The sequence below is a fragment of the Oryzias latipes genome, chromosome 15, assembly GCF_002234675.1.
Source record: "Oryzias latipes chromosome 15, ASM223467v1".
Lineage (NCBI taxonomy): Eukaryota > Metazoa > Chordata > Actinopteri > Beloniformes > Adrianichthyidae > Oryzias > Oryzias latipes.
Genome location: NC_019873.2, coordinates 29,137,853 through 29,154,003, shown reverse-complemented (window position 1 = coordinate 29,154,003; position 16,151 = coordinate 29,137,853). Strand labels below are relative to the sequence as shown.

The 16,151-nt window shown below is 42.6% G+C and overlaps 1 protein-coding gene across 3 annotated transcripts in view; it reads right to left on the bottom strand.

Moving 5' to 3' along the window:
• ate1 (arginyltransferase 1) overlaps positions 1-16,151 on the bottom strand; it is a 46,593-nt gene that overhangs the window by 26,549 nt on the left and 3,893 nt on the right. The window contains exons 2-8 of one of the 3 annotated variants that reach the window (XM_004077495.4): positions 15,261-15,324; positions 14,938-15,000; positions 14,683-14,786; positions 14,376-14,585; positions 10,270-10,466; positions 7,509-7,637; positions 2,578-2,610 (exon numbers count right to left, since the gene is read on the bottom strand). In XM_004077495.4, the coding sequence (XP_004077543.1) occupies positions 2,578-2,610; positions 7,509-7,637; positions 10,270-10,466; positions 14,376-14,585; positions 14,683-14,786; positions 14,938-15,000; positions 15,261-15,324 (800 nt within the window). Of the gene's footprint in view, positions 1-2,577; positions 2,611-6,582; positions 6,712-7,508; positions 7,638-10,269; positions 10,467-14,375; positions 14,586-14,682; positions 14,787-14,937; positions 15,001-15,260; positions 15,325-16,151 lie in introns of all 3 variants that reach the window. The other 2 variants (XM_004077494.4, XM_011484750.3) reach the window with 2 other exon arrangements.

Below are 16,151 nucleotides of genomic sequence, written 5' to 3'. Positions count from 1 at the left end.
TTTTATGGTCAACAAAAAGAGATTTTAAACATGTACTTTTAAAATGTGCTTTGGGAAGTAATGTAATGGAAGTAATGGAAGTAATGGAAGCCAAATGTACTTTTAAAACAAGTCACTAAATAGACAAAACTAAAATGAGAATTTTTCACATTGTGTTAAAAAATACTAAACTCCATAATGCTACATTTTTCCATATGCATGACTTTGAGTGAAAAACACGCCTTCACATACGTGTGAGTTTTTTCTGGGCTTCCACAGAACCGTACAGGTAAACCTCACCTTAACCTTTCAGTAGCTGGTTAGGCTCCAGAAACCCGTGTGACCCTCATCTGGACTAAGCAAGACGGACAAACAGAATATAGCAGGAATTTACAGTTTGACCATCAGGGTTTAGGTTTGGAGCCTTGTGCATCAGCAAAACATTAATTAGGTTATAGCAAAAAAAAAAGAGTAATAGGATACTTGATATTTAAAGCTATCTACATTTTGACTTGCTCTATTTTTGTCTGAAACTGTTTACATAAACTGATGTAAAATGAGTCATACGGGTGTTAAAAGGCAACAGAAAGACAATAATTCTTTTAAAACAACAACTAAAAAGGGGGGGAAACGGTCATAAACAGGATAATACAGTATTAATAATCACCTGCTGTAACTACTGAAAACCTTAAACTTTACTTTGTGAAAATAAGCTTTGGATCGACCATCATATTAGATCGTCTAAACAAGAGACAAAAGCTTCTGTTGGTCCAACTTCCAAGAGCTTTTTGACAGAAATGTATGAAACATGAAAACAAACTATTTTAGGGGATTTTTCTTTTGTATCGAGGTTTGTTCATGTTTATCTTTTTTCGCTTTAGCTTGAATCACCATGTGGAAGCTGGATGTATGTAAGGCGATCCGTGATAAACTGTTAAACTTTTCACAACATTCAGATCGGACTCCAGGGAACTTTAAAGCTTCTCACTTCCAGACAGCGGAGAAGCTGCAATCAGGACTGGCATCACGGTGAGGTGAGACATGGGTTATGAGGACAGAAGAGCAACAACAAGAACATGCAGATTTCTGCTTCATCACAATGGTTTGTTAGAGGGAATTGTTCTTCTGCAGGCAAAAGAAACAGAAAAAAGAAATGTAATGTCATTTGTTACGGGGTAAACCTACATAAAATGTGTGCAACGTAAATAAGAAAACAACTCCATTTGATGCAGACACATTTAGGTAGCTGGTTTGGCCTGACTCCTCTGCAGGAACAGTTCTACATTCAGATTTGGTTGCATGCATTTGGCATACGTCGGTATAGGCAGCGGCTTTTATGTGAGCTGAACCGCACGGTTTCCAGGTCCATGTGGTGCGAGTCTGTGAGGCCGCTCTAATGGCTCTCTGATTGGAGACAGATGGAGAAAAACACGCAGAGTAACTCCGACTTTTATGAAGAAAAATGCAGTTAAAAAGAGGAGACACTGGGGGACAGATGAGGCAAACAGAGATGAAGGCCGTTTGGAAGGAGATCCTGCAGATTCCGGTAGAGAGGGAGGCGACGGTCGGTGCGCCGCCGTGCGTGCAGCGGGACTGAGCTGTGAAAGTCAGAGGGCCTAGCCGCCAGCCTTGACGAGGTGATAAAAGCTTGTTTCCTATAAACACTAATGACGTGCATTAGGGAAAACCTGCGGGGGCCCCAAGGAGCGAACACAGCGGCGGGCGGCGTTTGTCAGTGTGAGCGTGCCCTGAACCTCAATCCTCATAAAGTGACTCTCAGAGAAACCCATTGTTGCTCTAATTGCTGGTGTAATTGCCTTGACCCAACAGGTCCACAGACGTTTCGAAACAAATGGCGCCTCAGACGAGAAGATCGAGCCATTATCTAATCCAGCCCCACACCGATGGAAAAGGGTGTTTTGGGGGGTGTCAACATGCCCTTGTGGCGTTTTTCTGAAGATGGAGGAGTTTAAAACTGCATTTCTGTGCGTTTCTTTAAGGAGCTGATGAAAAAGATCAGATTTGTCACATCTCAGCTATGGGGAGGGGAAGGGGTGGGGTTTGCTCCACGCCAAAGGCCCCGCCCACAACTCAGAGGTGAATTTAATGAACTTGTGGCAGTCTGACCACTGGGAACACTTTGGAAATAGATCTAAGGATGATCAGAGCAGATGTTTAGGGTTAATCTAAAAATGTAGCTTGAACATAAAGACTGGGGTAACTGCAACACTAGGCATCATAAAATTTCCCATCATGCTTTAAAAGATCGCTTTAGGTTAATAAAAAAAAAAATCCCTATTGGTCTGTAATCTGGACCACACAATAAAATAAAGAGTGACATTTCTAATACACAATCTGGAAGCCAGATTTCACCAAACGTCCTCCTCAAAGACCCTCCTTTCAACTCAGAGCAAACACTAAAGCCCACTCCGTCCAGCGGGAGGGACTTTCAGCAGCGGGATGTGGCAAACCACAGGAACCGGCGGACACTTTTCCACAAATTCATTTTCTGTGGCAGGAACTTCATCCGCTCCTGGTCGGTGCAAATCCGTCATTTTAGAAGACATGTGTTCAACTGTTGACAAATGAAATACATACCTCTAGTGGAGAATCGCAGAGGAATCTCTGGAACTGAATGGAAGCAGAAGGGAGACACAAAAAAGAGAAAAAGTCAATTAAAATCATGTGCATCGTCTTTCCTGTTCTGTTTAGTTTATCTCTTCCTGTTTTCTGCAGGTCAGGTGTCACGGCCACTTTATTTACCCAAACATTTAGCCGATCAACAGAGACGCACTAATGAGCTTCTGATGTCACACACCAGATAACAATTACTGGAGGATTTTGGGCAAAACCATTTCTTCCATCATTTCCAGCACTGTGCCCCACTTCCAACTGAGGAGCTGAGAGCCACGCGGTTACAGATGTGCAGGACGAACGCTGTACGCTTCCTGTTTTATAATGACATCACAGCCACAATAAGGACGCGTTTCCTGCACAAGTGCGTGATGAGGTCACAAATACGCTGCTTTTGGGCTCCAACGCTGTTCAATGCTCACGAAAAAACACAAAACAGGAGCTACACAACCCGAGCGTCACAATAACAACAAAAGGATCGTCGACCACGAGGGCCCAGTTCAGTCCAGAGGGGCCATCTGATGACCTCATCATTAAAGGACACCTTAAAGAACAAGTCCACCTTAAAAGGACTTTATTAACAGATAACTGAGAACTTGTCTGATCACAGATAACAAACATGAAAGAAAGATATAAACAATGAGTAAAGCAGCAGATCAGATTATGGAAAGCTGAACATTAAAGCTTTTGAATTATTTTAGCACTACATGTGTCTGCTTCTGATGACGCTCACCAAGAGAGAGCTTTAAAATCCCAAAAAGATGCATTTAATTCAAACTTAAAATCAATACAGAATTCAGAAACTAAACCTGCAACAGAGTATTAGAGCCAACATAAAAGAAGAAAAATGTAAGGGGAAAAAAAAAGAAGCAGCTCATCAAAGCAGCTCATCTGTTACTGCCTTCAGACTGTGTTTGGATCACGTGACCACCGGCTACGGTGGCCGTTCTGGTTCAGTTCAGTTGTTCCGCCCCGAGGACGGATTGTCTGCAGACTGAGGAATCTCAGAAACCAACCGAGACGTCCTCCAAAGACGGGTCAGAGAGCGGTTCCTGGTCCTGGAACAGAGTCCACTTGGGTGTATTCAGCCTGAAATTTTGTTCTGGATTATTGGCGGAAACGAACTCTGGTTCACTTGAAACGGACCAAATGTGTCTAGTCTGAATGAAGACGCAAAGATTTAAAAAGTAGTAAAAAAATATGTTCATTTTCTAGGAAGAACTTTTAATTTTGTAAACATGCTTGAACTAAAATGCTGAACTTAAAAGGTGATCCAAACTAAAGCAGCTCTAATGGATTTTCACAAACCTCCCTGTGAGGAAGAGGAAGAAGACTAAGATGAAAAATATTTGAGACCACATTCTTCAATCTGACTGAATTCTTCTCAACCTAAAAAAAAAATAATCTAATCATTTGTGCGACATTTAACCTGAAACTTTTTAAGCTATTTGGGCCAAAATTCACAGGTAAGTCCATAAAAGTCTGCAAGCCTGATTTTAGTTTTACTGTCAGGAGTTCTGCAAAAATGACATTGGTTGTACTGCTTAATTTAATAATCACCGGCTTCTACACAGTCTATTTTGTATAATTAGGAAAAAACGGAGTAATTCTGTCCTGTCAGCAACCCCCCACCCCCCACCTGTGTTATGAAGCCAGTAAAGTGTAATTTTCCACTGCTGCCTCTGCTGCTGCTGGTCAGACGCCTCCTGATGTGCTGCATGGCTGGAGGGCACAAATAAAACCCACAGAAGAAACTGAACAGCAGCTGCATTTAGGAGATGAAGTCATTCAGAGGGTAAAAACTACAATTCCTTACTGCGATTTAACAATATAATGAGCATGACTGTCGCCTTTTACCGGGTCTGAGGGAATTTCTGCAAAGTCCGTCGCTTCAGGAGATCCGGATTTAAGCTACGGTTAAATCAATCGACACAAATTCCTCATTAGGGAAATGTTTACCGCTTTCTGCCTGACACGAAGACAAAACAATGGTTTGTGGAGGATCCTCATCTGCACACATGGAGTCCATCTTCCTCCTCCACTCTCCCTTTCTTAAGGGAAACACTAATCTGTCTATGATTAGGGCGGCGAGCCGCCACCTCAGACGCACACAGTTCACTGGCACGTGCACGCTTCACTTAAACGCACACATCTGCTGAAGAGAAGCGGCTACTAACGACAACACGTTGTTTTCTGCCTGCAGTTGATTGACAAGTCGCTCGCATTCACTCATTTACACTTAAATCTGCTCCTTCCGCTCTAAATGATTGACTTAATGTGCAAATAAAGAGCTACTGATGCTGCAGGCAAACGCCTTCCTTGTTGACATTGGTTCATTTTCCACATTAATTTCAGCCGTTTGAGTTGAAGCTATCTGTCATCCTTTTCTAACAGTGTTTTGTTAGGAGTAAACGCAGTTTTAATTAACAGGATTTGTTGGGGTTTTTTCTCTAAATGACTGCCACATGTGAGAGCAGTTTGGACCGAATGTTAGTTTGAGCCTCCAGTCGGTCTGGAACCAGATTTTTTTTAAAAACTGGATGGTTTCCAATCATGTTATTACAGGAAATGTATACGTCCGTTCCCAACATTACGCTGGTTAATGTTTGCATTATTTTGGGAGGTTTCTCTTGTTGCGTGACCCACAGCTTGCTGATGGTAATCCAAATTTTTCCCTGGGTAATACTCTAATGGGTTACTAAATACCTTTACAAAAACAAAACCTTGTAGTTCATCATAAACTAAAATGTTGATGCGGTTTCTTTCTGTATAGGCTAATTATAAGTCGTTCCATTTAGGATAAATTCAGGTTAATGGCCCCCACTCTCCACCTTTATACATTTATTTTCCCGTTATTCCAAACCCCTTCAGTCCCTGTTTTTACTACTCTGAAGTGATTACCACAAACACATCACCTCGTGTTCTGGCACCAGGAAAGATTCTGCCACGCTCTGCCCAACCTGACAGCTTCCATGATTTAATTATTACCTGACTCTTTATAAGACGCAGAGTTTAGTTCATTTACTGCAGAGCAGGAGGTGAAAGCTCTCCAGCTCTGAGACACCGGATGTCTGCTTCCTAATTCCAATCATTCATATCATTTACCTTAAAAAATAATGACAAATCACAGCCCAACTGGTTGTTTCGAACGTGTTTTTAAGTGTGCTGCTGCAGAAACTATGTCCTAGAAAACAACACCGGCTTTGGGATTTTGGCTAAGAACGGCATCATCAGCTGGGAACGCTTTGAAAGTAGATCAATAGATGATCGGGGTGGGACTTTAAAAGTCTTAGCATGTGATTTGGTTGATGTGATCGCCGGTCTGGAGGATCAATCAATTTGCTGCCAACGCAACATTTAAAGCTTGGAATGAAACTTTTCAACCTTCATCAGACCACACATAGTTCATGTCAATAGTTTACTCTCTGTGTGCAGATCTGTAGTCCGTTTTCTGTTTTCCTTTATGATTTTTATTCGCCTTAGCCCAGTTTTCTCATTGCTCTGGACTCTTCTGCGTCTTTATTCTTGCCGAGCATCTCTGTCATGTGGGTCTAAACCTGTTTATTGTCTTTTCCAGAGGAAAATGGGAATGTTCAAGCATCTGTAAATTGTGCTTGAAGAAAGAAGCAGACTGTGAAGGCCTGCACTTCCTGTCCTGATGCCTTTGTTCATTCCTTTTGGGTTTGAAGGATATAATGAGGCCACCGTGTGCAAACGATAGCCTTAAAATCCATCTGCGAGCGTGCTTCCAATGAACTCTCATTATGCCAGCTAACACGTCAGACCTTTGTGTGCCAGAGTATCATCATGCTAACTTCTCCTGGCTGTGTAAAGGCCCTCTCAACTCAGGACATCAGAACTGTGAAGTGAAAAAAGCTGAACTCTAAAATTCTTTCACAGGATGCAAAATGTCTAAGATCTTAAAGTTAGAACTTGAAAAGGTGAAGTGTGATCAGAATCATGCAGTACCTGACTCTCACTACATTCGCTGGGGTCATCGCCATGAACGGCCATCTGGTAGCGGGCGTACAGCGCCGCTGACTGCTGATAGGACGCCGCGAACTGAGGGTCCTCAAAGTTCACCGGCACTAGCCTCACCTTCAAGCACAAGGTATGGTGGAGAGGAGGTGGAGGGGATTGATAAGCACCGACATTTATCACAGAGGTAGTTAAACGACGAAGACAAAAGAGTGAAAGGATGAAGAGCGCTTTGAAGTGGTTCTGATTTCTGCATCACTGTTGGAAAAGTGCAAACAAACCGTTGCATTCTGGGAGACGGATGAGACACTTGAGGATGAGGCTAGTGCACCCCTCAGCTTTCACCGCAGCGCGCTTGGAGACAATTAGCAAACTGTGTCTGGAGAAAATCACAGTGCGTGTAAAAAAAAAAATCATGATAAAAAACCATCAACTATGATGCGATAATCTAAACTCCATCCATAAAAGCTCCTGTCCCGGACCCCAAACTCTAAATACAATCAAGTCAACAGCACACAGAGTTTATTAAAAGCTCATTACCACACTACTTAACCAAAATGAGCTTCCAGCTCAAACAAGCGGGACTGTTGTGAGGGTAAAACGACGGACATCACACAAAGCCAGAGCGGCTTCAGCCGCCAACGAGCCGGCGGACAGGGAACCAACACCTGAGAAAACACCGCATGGAAACGCTTTCCCTAACCTCCTCTGCCTTACTCCCACCTTTACTGCTCCTGCCTCACTTTGAGGCTCCGCCTCCTGCTAAGGTCTTTTCACCTCTGCTCCCTTCACCGAGAACTTCAATGAGACAGAAGCCGTGACTCAATGTCAGAACAGACCACCTTAAAATAGTTACACAGACACCCCCCCCCTAACACCCTCCCCCCATGGTTGACCTGTGCCTGTCCGCCTCTGACCTGGCTCTCGGAGGGTTTGTCAGGAGGATCCTTGTGAATGGCCATCTGGTAGCGTTTGTACACCTGGTAGGAGGCGCTGAAAGAGGCTTTGAACTGCGTGCTAGGGGGGCTGGAGCGCACTAGCCTCACCTTCAAGAAGAATACGTGCAAAGAAGGGTTACATAGAATGACAAAAAGCAATTACAGAACAAGAGAGAAACACGTGGGTCACGTCCTGATCAACCAGCTCTTTCTGTGACTTCACCATGTTCAGACAAATGTGCAGACCTTTCACTACTAGATCCGTGGCACAACAATGTCTCCAACCTATGGCACAAAGGTTTCTAAACAGAACGTCTCTTTTTACCGACAAATATGGATAAGAGGGAATGTTGTGCTGTTTTAATGACAAACTCTTAACTTTATCTCTATGTAAACCTGCCGGTTTCAAATCAAAGCTCCGCAGTTTAAACAGCTACACTAGAAACTACATAGATCTATGTTTCTGCCTCTTTTCATTTAAAACTTCCAAAAGTCAATGACTTGTTGCATTCTTAGGCGTCTGATTTGTCAGAGAAGACGGCAACAGAAGAAACAAAAATATTAGTTTGGAGGTTTGTGTTGATTATATGAATCCACTGCAGGAAAACTTGTTAGAAAATTTGTAAAAGATTTAAAAAAAAAAGACCTCTACCGAACTTTAGAAATCCGCCTCTTACATTTGATTGATTAAAAGTTTAGAGTCCAGTTTTATGGAATCAGAAGAAAGAAACCTAAAAATCACCTTTTTCTTATGTCTAACATTTCTAGAAAAAGAATTACCGTAATTTCCGGATTATAAGATGCTACTTTTGTCACACGCTTTCAGCCCTGCAGGTTATTCAATGATGCGGCTAATTTATGCTTTTTTTTAATTCATTTTTCTAACGGCTGCTAGGGGGCGCTCAAGCAGAAAGGGTAAGAGTGAGCCAGGGGGAGTATGGTATATGTGTCGAGGAAGACGCAGGTTTAATGTAAGTTCCTGCTCTGTGAAGGAATAGCAAGAACAGACCCTCATCATGGAAAATCCAAGAAGAACAAATCACCAACGGGTTTGGAAAAGCTGGTCTGCTACGTGACGGAGACGACAGGAGAAGAACAGGAGGGAATTTACCTCAGAGTGACACTGACAACAACCAAGGAGAGACTGAGAGAGAATGGTGAAGAATGTCTGACGCTATTCCAATCCCACACTGAGGAGGAAGACTTCCATGGTTTTAGTGCACAGGAGGAGCGTGCAGCGCAGAGGCGCCTATAAGTTACTGCTGCTCTCAGTGACTTTTACCAGTATTTTATTTTTAACCTGTAGTAGTAGTGGGACCGTTACTACCGTATAGCTGCCGTGTTACTGCCGCGTCACAGGCACACTGGAATAGAGCTGTGACGGTGTGGGATTTTTGATCACCACGGGGATGAAGCAGCAGGAGTTGTGGTGTTGCGGTTTAACACCCCCCCCCCCCCAACACAAAATACCACGGCGGCCATGTTGCAAATGAATACCGGTACAAGTAATAATTACAACCCAGTATTCTTTATTAACAAATAACAGTAACAACGAACTAATGAAATGACTATATAGGTGTTGTGGAATGATTATGTGTGTGTGTGTGTGTGTGTGTGTCAGCACGCTGCGTGTGTAGAAGGAAGGAGCCGGAGCAGCGCAAGAGTGAGTGAGAGAGAAGAGTGAGTGAGAAAGAAGAGTGAGTGAGATAGAAGAGTGAGTGAGAGAGAACAGTGAGTGAGATAGAAGAGTGAGTGAGATAGAAGAGTGAGTGAGAGAGAACAGTGAGTGAGATAGAAGAGTCAGTGTGAGACAAGAGTGAGTAGGAGTGCTCCTTCTTGCTGCATGGGCTCCCTCCTCTTTCTTACACACGCGGCGCGTGGTTTCAGCACATACACATCCTCTTTCTACAACACGTTTCAATGTGAACACATGCGGCTTATAGACAGGTGCGGCTTATGTATGTACAAAATGTTTTATCCTTTAAAAATGTAATGGGTGCGGCTTTTAATCAGGTGTGATCTACAGTCCGGAAATTACGGTAACCGCTTTGAAGCTGGAGTTTAACAGACGGAGAGAAAGACAGTGGCAGTTTCAATAAAAAAGAAAGAGGAAAGTGTTAAAAATAATACTTTTGGATCCAATGAATGAGAAGAGGCAGAGGACAGTTCCACTCTTCCCTGAGGTGCCTGAGGGATCTCAGACATGTCGACACACTGGCCTCTGCTGGAGGAAAAAAGAACTGCAGCTCCCATTAAAAGATTGATAAAAGTATTGATGACTAAACCAATCTATACATTTTCTACTGAAAACCTAAACATAAAATATAAAGCAAGATTAAGAAAAAGGACATCTGTTGTTTTATTATTGCACATTTTTGGGAAAAATTGCTTACCAGCTGTACTCACGAGGTGGAATGATGAGACAGATCCTCCCTTTACCACATTTCAAGGAGCTGTCATGATGTTACTGCACAAACCTCAAGGCTTTTTTCCAAACAGCTTTCTGAATCACTCTGCTCTGTGCCAAAGGCCCACACTCATTCCCTTTCATGTCTAGATTTCATTTAAACGTTAACGTAAGCCAGAATGTGTGACAGAATTGGACCTACGAAGACGTCGTCGTCCACTCAGCTTTGGACAGATGTCCACATGGTGAAGTCACTGGAACGGCGGGACATCAGGTAGACCCGAGAGGGAAAGTCAAAGGAGAAAGGAAAGGAGCCTCTTCCTTCCAGCTCACCTCCAGCCGATGAGTGGCGTCATCCGGCAACAACTCACTGACCAAGTCCTCGAGCGATTTGGGTTGGATGGCGAGGGAGGGGGCCGGCTTTGTGAGGGAAACGCCATGTTGTCTGGTTTGCTCTTTTTGAAGACGGCGCTCCTTTCTCAGGTCTTTAGCCTTCCGACATGGAGGTTGGCTCGGGTCAGCACCGCTGCCTGCACACAGGTAAGGAGACATCGTTTAGTTCAGTCTGTGACGTTTAGGCCGATGCCTCCCACTTAAGTCAAGCGGCTGAGACCAGGACGAGCGACCCATGACCATCTAAACAACGCGTCAACGCCAAGGTCCACGAGCCGCATCCTGCCCGCCAGATGATTTCCAGTTACTGATATGAATGGCCCGGCAACATCTCAAACTATACTTTAGTGAGGTTAGCTTAAGGAGGCTGAGAGATCCGTTATGATGAACTCTAACTTTACTTTTGGACCACACAGCGTTCCACGTCATGAGGGGGCGGGTCATCCTCCTGTCACTCATAGTGCAGATGAAAATAAACATAACAGGATGAAATTATGAGGGGCCATATAAGACATTATTTATTCTGAACCATTCACATTCATACATTCTTGCTCTCACAGTCATATATACTCTCTTTCGCATACATATATTCTCACTTGCACATTGTGAGAGCAAGAATGTATGAATGTGAACAGTTCAGAATAAATAATGTCTTATACGGCCCCTCATATAAAATGACTATTTTTTTTAATTCACATTTGTTACGGCTGTTGGTTTTGTTCTTCGTCATCAAATGGGGCATAACAATATTTATGTTAACAATGTGACGCCATAAAAGCACATGTGCCTACAGCTGGAAGAGGCTTAGTGCCAAATATCTTACAATAATAACCCTGACTTTTAGAAATGAGGAAATTAGATAAAGTGTAGTTTGTTTGACAGGAATCCTACGGGCACTTACGGATCACGTGCACACCCTGTGTGTGTGGTCAGTGAGGGACCAGTGCTCACACCTTACCAACCGCTAGAGTGTGGCGTTGGGACGGCGTCACCCGTACGTCATGAGTGTGCGTAACTTCCATTCTGAGTACTTTACTATACACCTACCACACACACAATAATGGTATGTTCCATTTTCATGACGTCCCTTGGGGAGGACGTACAGCCTCAAGGAAACTGAAAGACACCCCTGCCCTCCCCTTAAGGTGCAGCCGCTCCTGTCTAAGATCCTCCACGGACCGGGACGACCCAAGAACCTGCAGAACCCGTACGGATGTACGTGACTAAGCCTTTAGCTGGTTTTGGAGTGAGTTCAGGCGGGATTCAAAGAAGTGAGAGTCAATCAGGAGCTCAGAGACGATGAATCTCTATGATTATCCACAAACAGGCCCTAACAGCCATCTGCAAGGCCTTAAAAAGAGAAACTCCAGTACTTTCTAAAGGTTCAGCATAGAAATCAATAAAAACAGATAAATTCATGTGTTTAATGGAAAATTATTTTGGCAGCATGCAAAGTAGATGGACAATCAAGACATTTCCAGGTGGCAAAAGCCTCGTCTTATTGTTTTTCTACACAAAATGAAGAGCACAAACATTCCCTCATTGGACATTTTCCTCCGTTTTTCACTCTGCTTCTCCTTTAACAGCTCCTGCTAGGATCTCTGGCCGTCCGCCCGCCGCATGTCAACCGTTTACACGCCTACATCCTGTTTGGAGCAATAAGGAAACGAGCGTTTCCTGCTCGTACCACCAGCAGCTCACCCACTTTCCCCTGAGATGACTCAGAACAGAGTGAGCCCCCCCAGCACAGAGGAGCACAGGTCTCACACCTCCGCCCGCCGTCCTCCACCTTCTGCTCGGCTGTGTTCTTTATTTGCGTGAACAGATCCTAAAGTGGGATTCTGCTCAGCAAAAACATCTGCAGATAAAGTCTGACGGATCAGTTCCCGCTCACGCAGTTAGTGCAGTTTGCACTTCAGAAGGTCTTCAACTTTCTGAAGACTTTCACAGGAAGCTTACAGCCCCCCCTCATGACAAACATCACCTGCTGTGGACATAAATGCAGGAGAAAAACCCTGACAGAGCTCCTGCTCCGTTCCCTGGAGACGGTCGTCTTTATTAAAGGACTTTAGTCAAGATATGACTGGAGCTTCCCCAACATTTGAGAAACTCCACTCGTAAATCTAGAGCGAGTGGATGTCCAGGTGTTTTCTGTTGGAGGGGGTGTTGAAGACAATAAAAACCTCCTTCTTCCGCTGTGCTGTGAAGGCTTGTTATCTCAGACACTTTCACTGAGATCAGCCCTGACTAAGACATCTCAGAGAGAAACAGCTGCAGTTCCCTCTGGCTGTTGACGTTCTTGGTCTTTGGAATCAGCTGCTTCCCGTCTCCAACATACATTTGTTTTATTATGGATATAAAAGCTGGATTGATTCCACGACAGGAAAATTCAATTGTGCAATAAAACACGATAATAATAAATATATATATATATATATATATATATATATATATATATATATATATATATATATATATATATATATGCTGTATATGGAGGAACAGCAAAAAAACCTTACATTAGCAACAGTGGCCCCCTCTGGAGGGAACTGGTAACTACACCAACATGAGGCTCCTGCTGGGAAAAACGGATCCTGAAGGTACTTTTTTGGTGTGACTTCATGGAGCTGCACTGATGAGGATGGACAAAATGAAGAAGACTAATATAACAGCCGATCAGGCTTTAAAATTCCATGTTTATTTTAATACTATAGTGAAAGAAGGTAGAGAACATTGGCTTCTTCAGGACAATCACACAGAACATAAGAAGGCTTTTCATCATTTTTAAAGAATCCAACTGGAGCCAAAACCACAAAGGGGTCAAAATGACCCACAACTTGAATTGTAAAAAAAATTGTTCCATTCATAAGTGCTTTTTCTGAACAACAACAGAAAATCCACATCTATGTCTATGTCTGAATTCCCACCATAACCCCTAACTACTAAAAAACTATATAGTGTGTGTGTGTGTGTGTGTGTGTGTGTGTGTGTGTGTGTGTGTGTGTGTGTGTGTGTGTGTGTGTGTGTGTGTGTGTGTGTGTGTGTGTGTGTGTATATATATATACACATATATATATGTGCTCTGAGAGGATCCTAAAACAGGAGACTCATGACACAAACTGCTCAATTACTATTCAAATAAATGTGGATTTTCTAATCTAAACAAAATAATTCACAAAAGACCGATTGATTCAACAATAACAAGACAACAATGAGAGCAGTCACATCCACAGAGGTGCATCAACAGCTGAAATGATTTTAAATCCTTGTAAGTCCACTGTATGAAAAATCCTATATAAAAGGGGTTGATTTGATTTAAATCCTGGGAAATTCAACTCAAAGGCCAGAATAATAAAAGTTTAACATTCCTGAGCAGAAAATCTATACCAGAAATAATTAAAAAAACAGACATGTAATAATGAGATAAATCATGAAAAGGTTACCAAAGTTTGAAGTACATCTATAGAAAGAAGCGGGATCAAACCTCAGACGCTCATCCTGATGATTCAGGGTCACGATCGAGACTCTGATGCACCGCAACAACCAACAAATGCGTCCCACAAATTGCCATCTTTATGTACAGAGCAATGCAATGCATGACGTAAAGAAAAGAGTCTGCTGGAAACAAACACTGAAAAGTGAAACGAGCTCCAGAGGACAAACATTTCTGCAGGTTTACGCTTCACATGCTGAGAAGTTTTCAACCAAATCAGCAGCTGCCATTGAAAAAAATCCTTCCAAATCCAGAAAAGTCTTTTAAGATTTTCCTATAGAAAATACTGGGATGTTGTTTTGTTTTTTAAATAAATATATATTTTTTAAAAGACCAAAAACTGATGGAACAAACAAAATCAGTCTGACTTTCCTGAATTCATTCATTAATTTAAGGTTCTGCTCTAATCTCATCTCATCACCAAAATGATTAACAAACATGACGTCCTGCAGTTGATGTGTGACAAACAGGTGAGCTTGTGTTTACTGGTGCGGAAACCCCCCACCAGCACTGATGGGGGATAACCGTGGCCCGGTGGTGAAGCGGTTCCTACCTGCTTTAGGAGCTTTTCTGTCACTCGGGACACAAGCGGGATCCTTCTGGCATGCTAAAGGGCTTGTAGGAGGAGACACTTCTGCGACGGAGAGAGACTGGGCTTTGTCCTGCCCGACGTCCGTCACTGCGGCACACTTCAGCTCTGAAGGACAGGCCTTCGTGGACCCCCGAGGACCAGCATCTTCACACGCCGAGTCCATCAGGTCACCTTCAAAAACCCAAAAACCCAGAATCCAGATCAGTAGAGCATGGATCTCTAACAGGAAATCCTCCTTTTAACAGTCATTTTTACACAATAAACTGACCAGGCTCCTGTCCTTCTGGCAGCTCCCCTTTAGAAAGGAACTTGTTCATCTTTTTGAGAACTTTCTTGTGGGATTTGGAAGGCTGGAATTTCAGCGCATGACATCTAGACAGAGAAACCAGCAGTTGTTGTTGTTGTTGTTGTGGTTGCGTGTTCCCAGATGGAATGACGTCGTTCTGGTGTCTTTAACTCAACATTTGGAGTCTTTTTTCTTTTTAACGAAGCTTCATTTACAGCAGGAAGTGCGGGGATTTACCTGATGGCGTACTGGGGACAGCAGGTCTTCTTCAGTGTGGGCTTGTAAACGTACTTCCCACTCCTGAAACACAAAATGCATTTAGGCCACAAACAGACACCAGCATATGGAGTCATGCTCAGTAATATACCTAACATGCATAGACACAGATAAGGACATGTCAAACCGTGAGGCTAAAGAGAAAAAAACTGGACATAAAAACTAGAATGACAAGCAGATCATATCGTGCTTTTGGCTAAAGGAAGACAAAATCCTACACAAAATAAGACAGACGAACATAATATTAATTACAAAAACGCAACCTTCCCATGAGGAAATCTTACCTCCTCCATCCTCGATCGATCAGGTCTTGGTAGTCTTGAACAGTCATAGTGTGAGACCACATCCCTAACAAAACCAAAAAGTCCTTTTGTTATCAGAATTTGCCATGTTTAAATAATAATGACACAATACATTTTATGAACTTTAATTATGCCCATTAAAAAAAACCTAAATATCACAAAATAAAAACCTAAAGTGTCTTTTTTTCATGAATGAACCCAAACTGTATTTAAACTCATTCAAATGATCCGATAACAGTAAAAGGAAAACTTAGTCATCATTCAGCCGCCAATGAGATCAGGTAAGAAATTACAAACACCTGGAAGTTTTTTTTCACCATATATAAACCAATTTTTTCACCAATAAACACATTGTCAAACTCAATGTGTTTATTTTACTAAAATAAACTTTGAAATAAAAGCAAAATCAATTTCACTTTAAACTTTCATTGGTTTTTGGTTTGTCAATTGTACGGTGAAAAAAAAAGACATTTTTAATTCACTGTTTGATGACGGCATCCCGTGAGGGTCATTCCCACAGCGCCTGAGTGGAAATCCAAAAATCCAGCAGCTCTGCGGGTCGGAGCTCCAGCTGAAGTTGACATCAGGCGTTTCAGTTCACTAAGCTGACGGCGAGTCCTGAAGCCGGATGTTCTCAGTCACAGCAGAAGACTTGGTGTGATACAAAACAACACGACCATTTACAATCTTTCCTGGGGGGCAATGAGATCGTCACATCCGTCTCATCTGTTTTACAACGTTTCAAAAGTAATGTCTCTTTTTGCTCTATTTTATTATTATTATCTGCTATAGACAAAGGATTTGTTTTGTCCGTTTTCAGATATCTCAGTAACTTTTGTGAGTTTTTCCTTCATTACCAGACTGATGACAAGA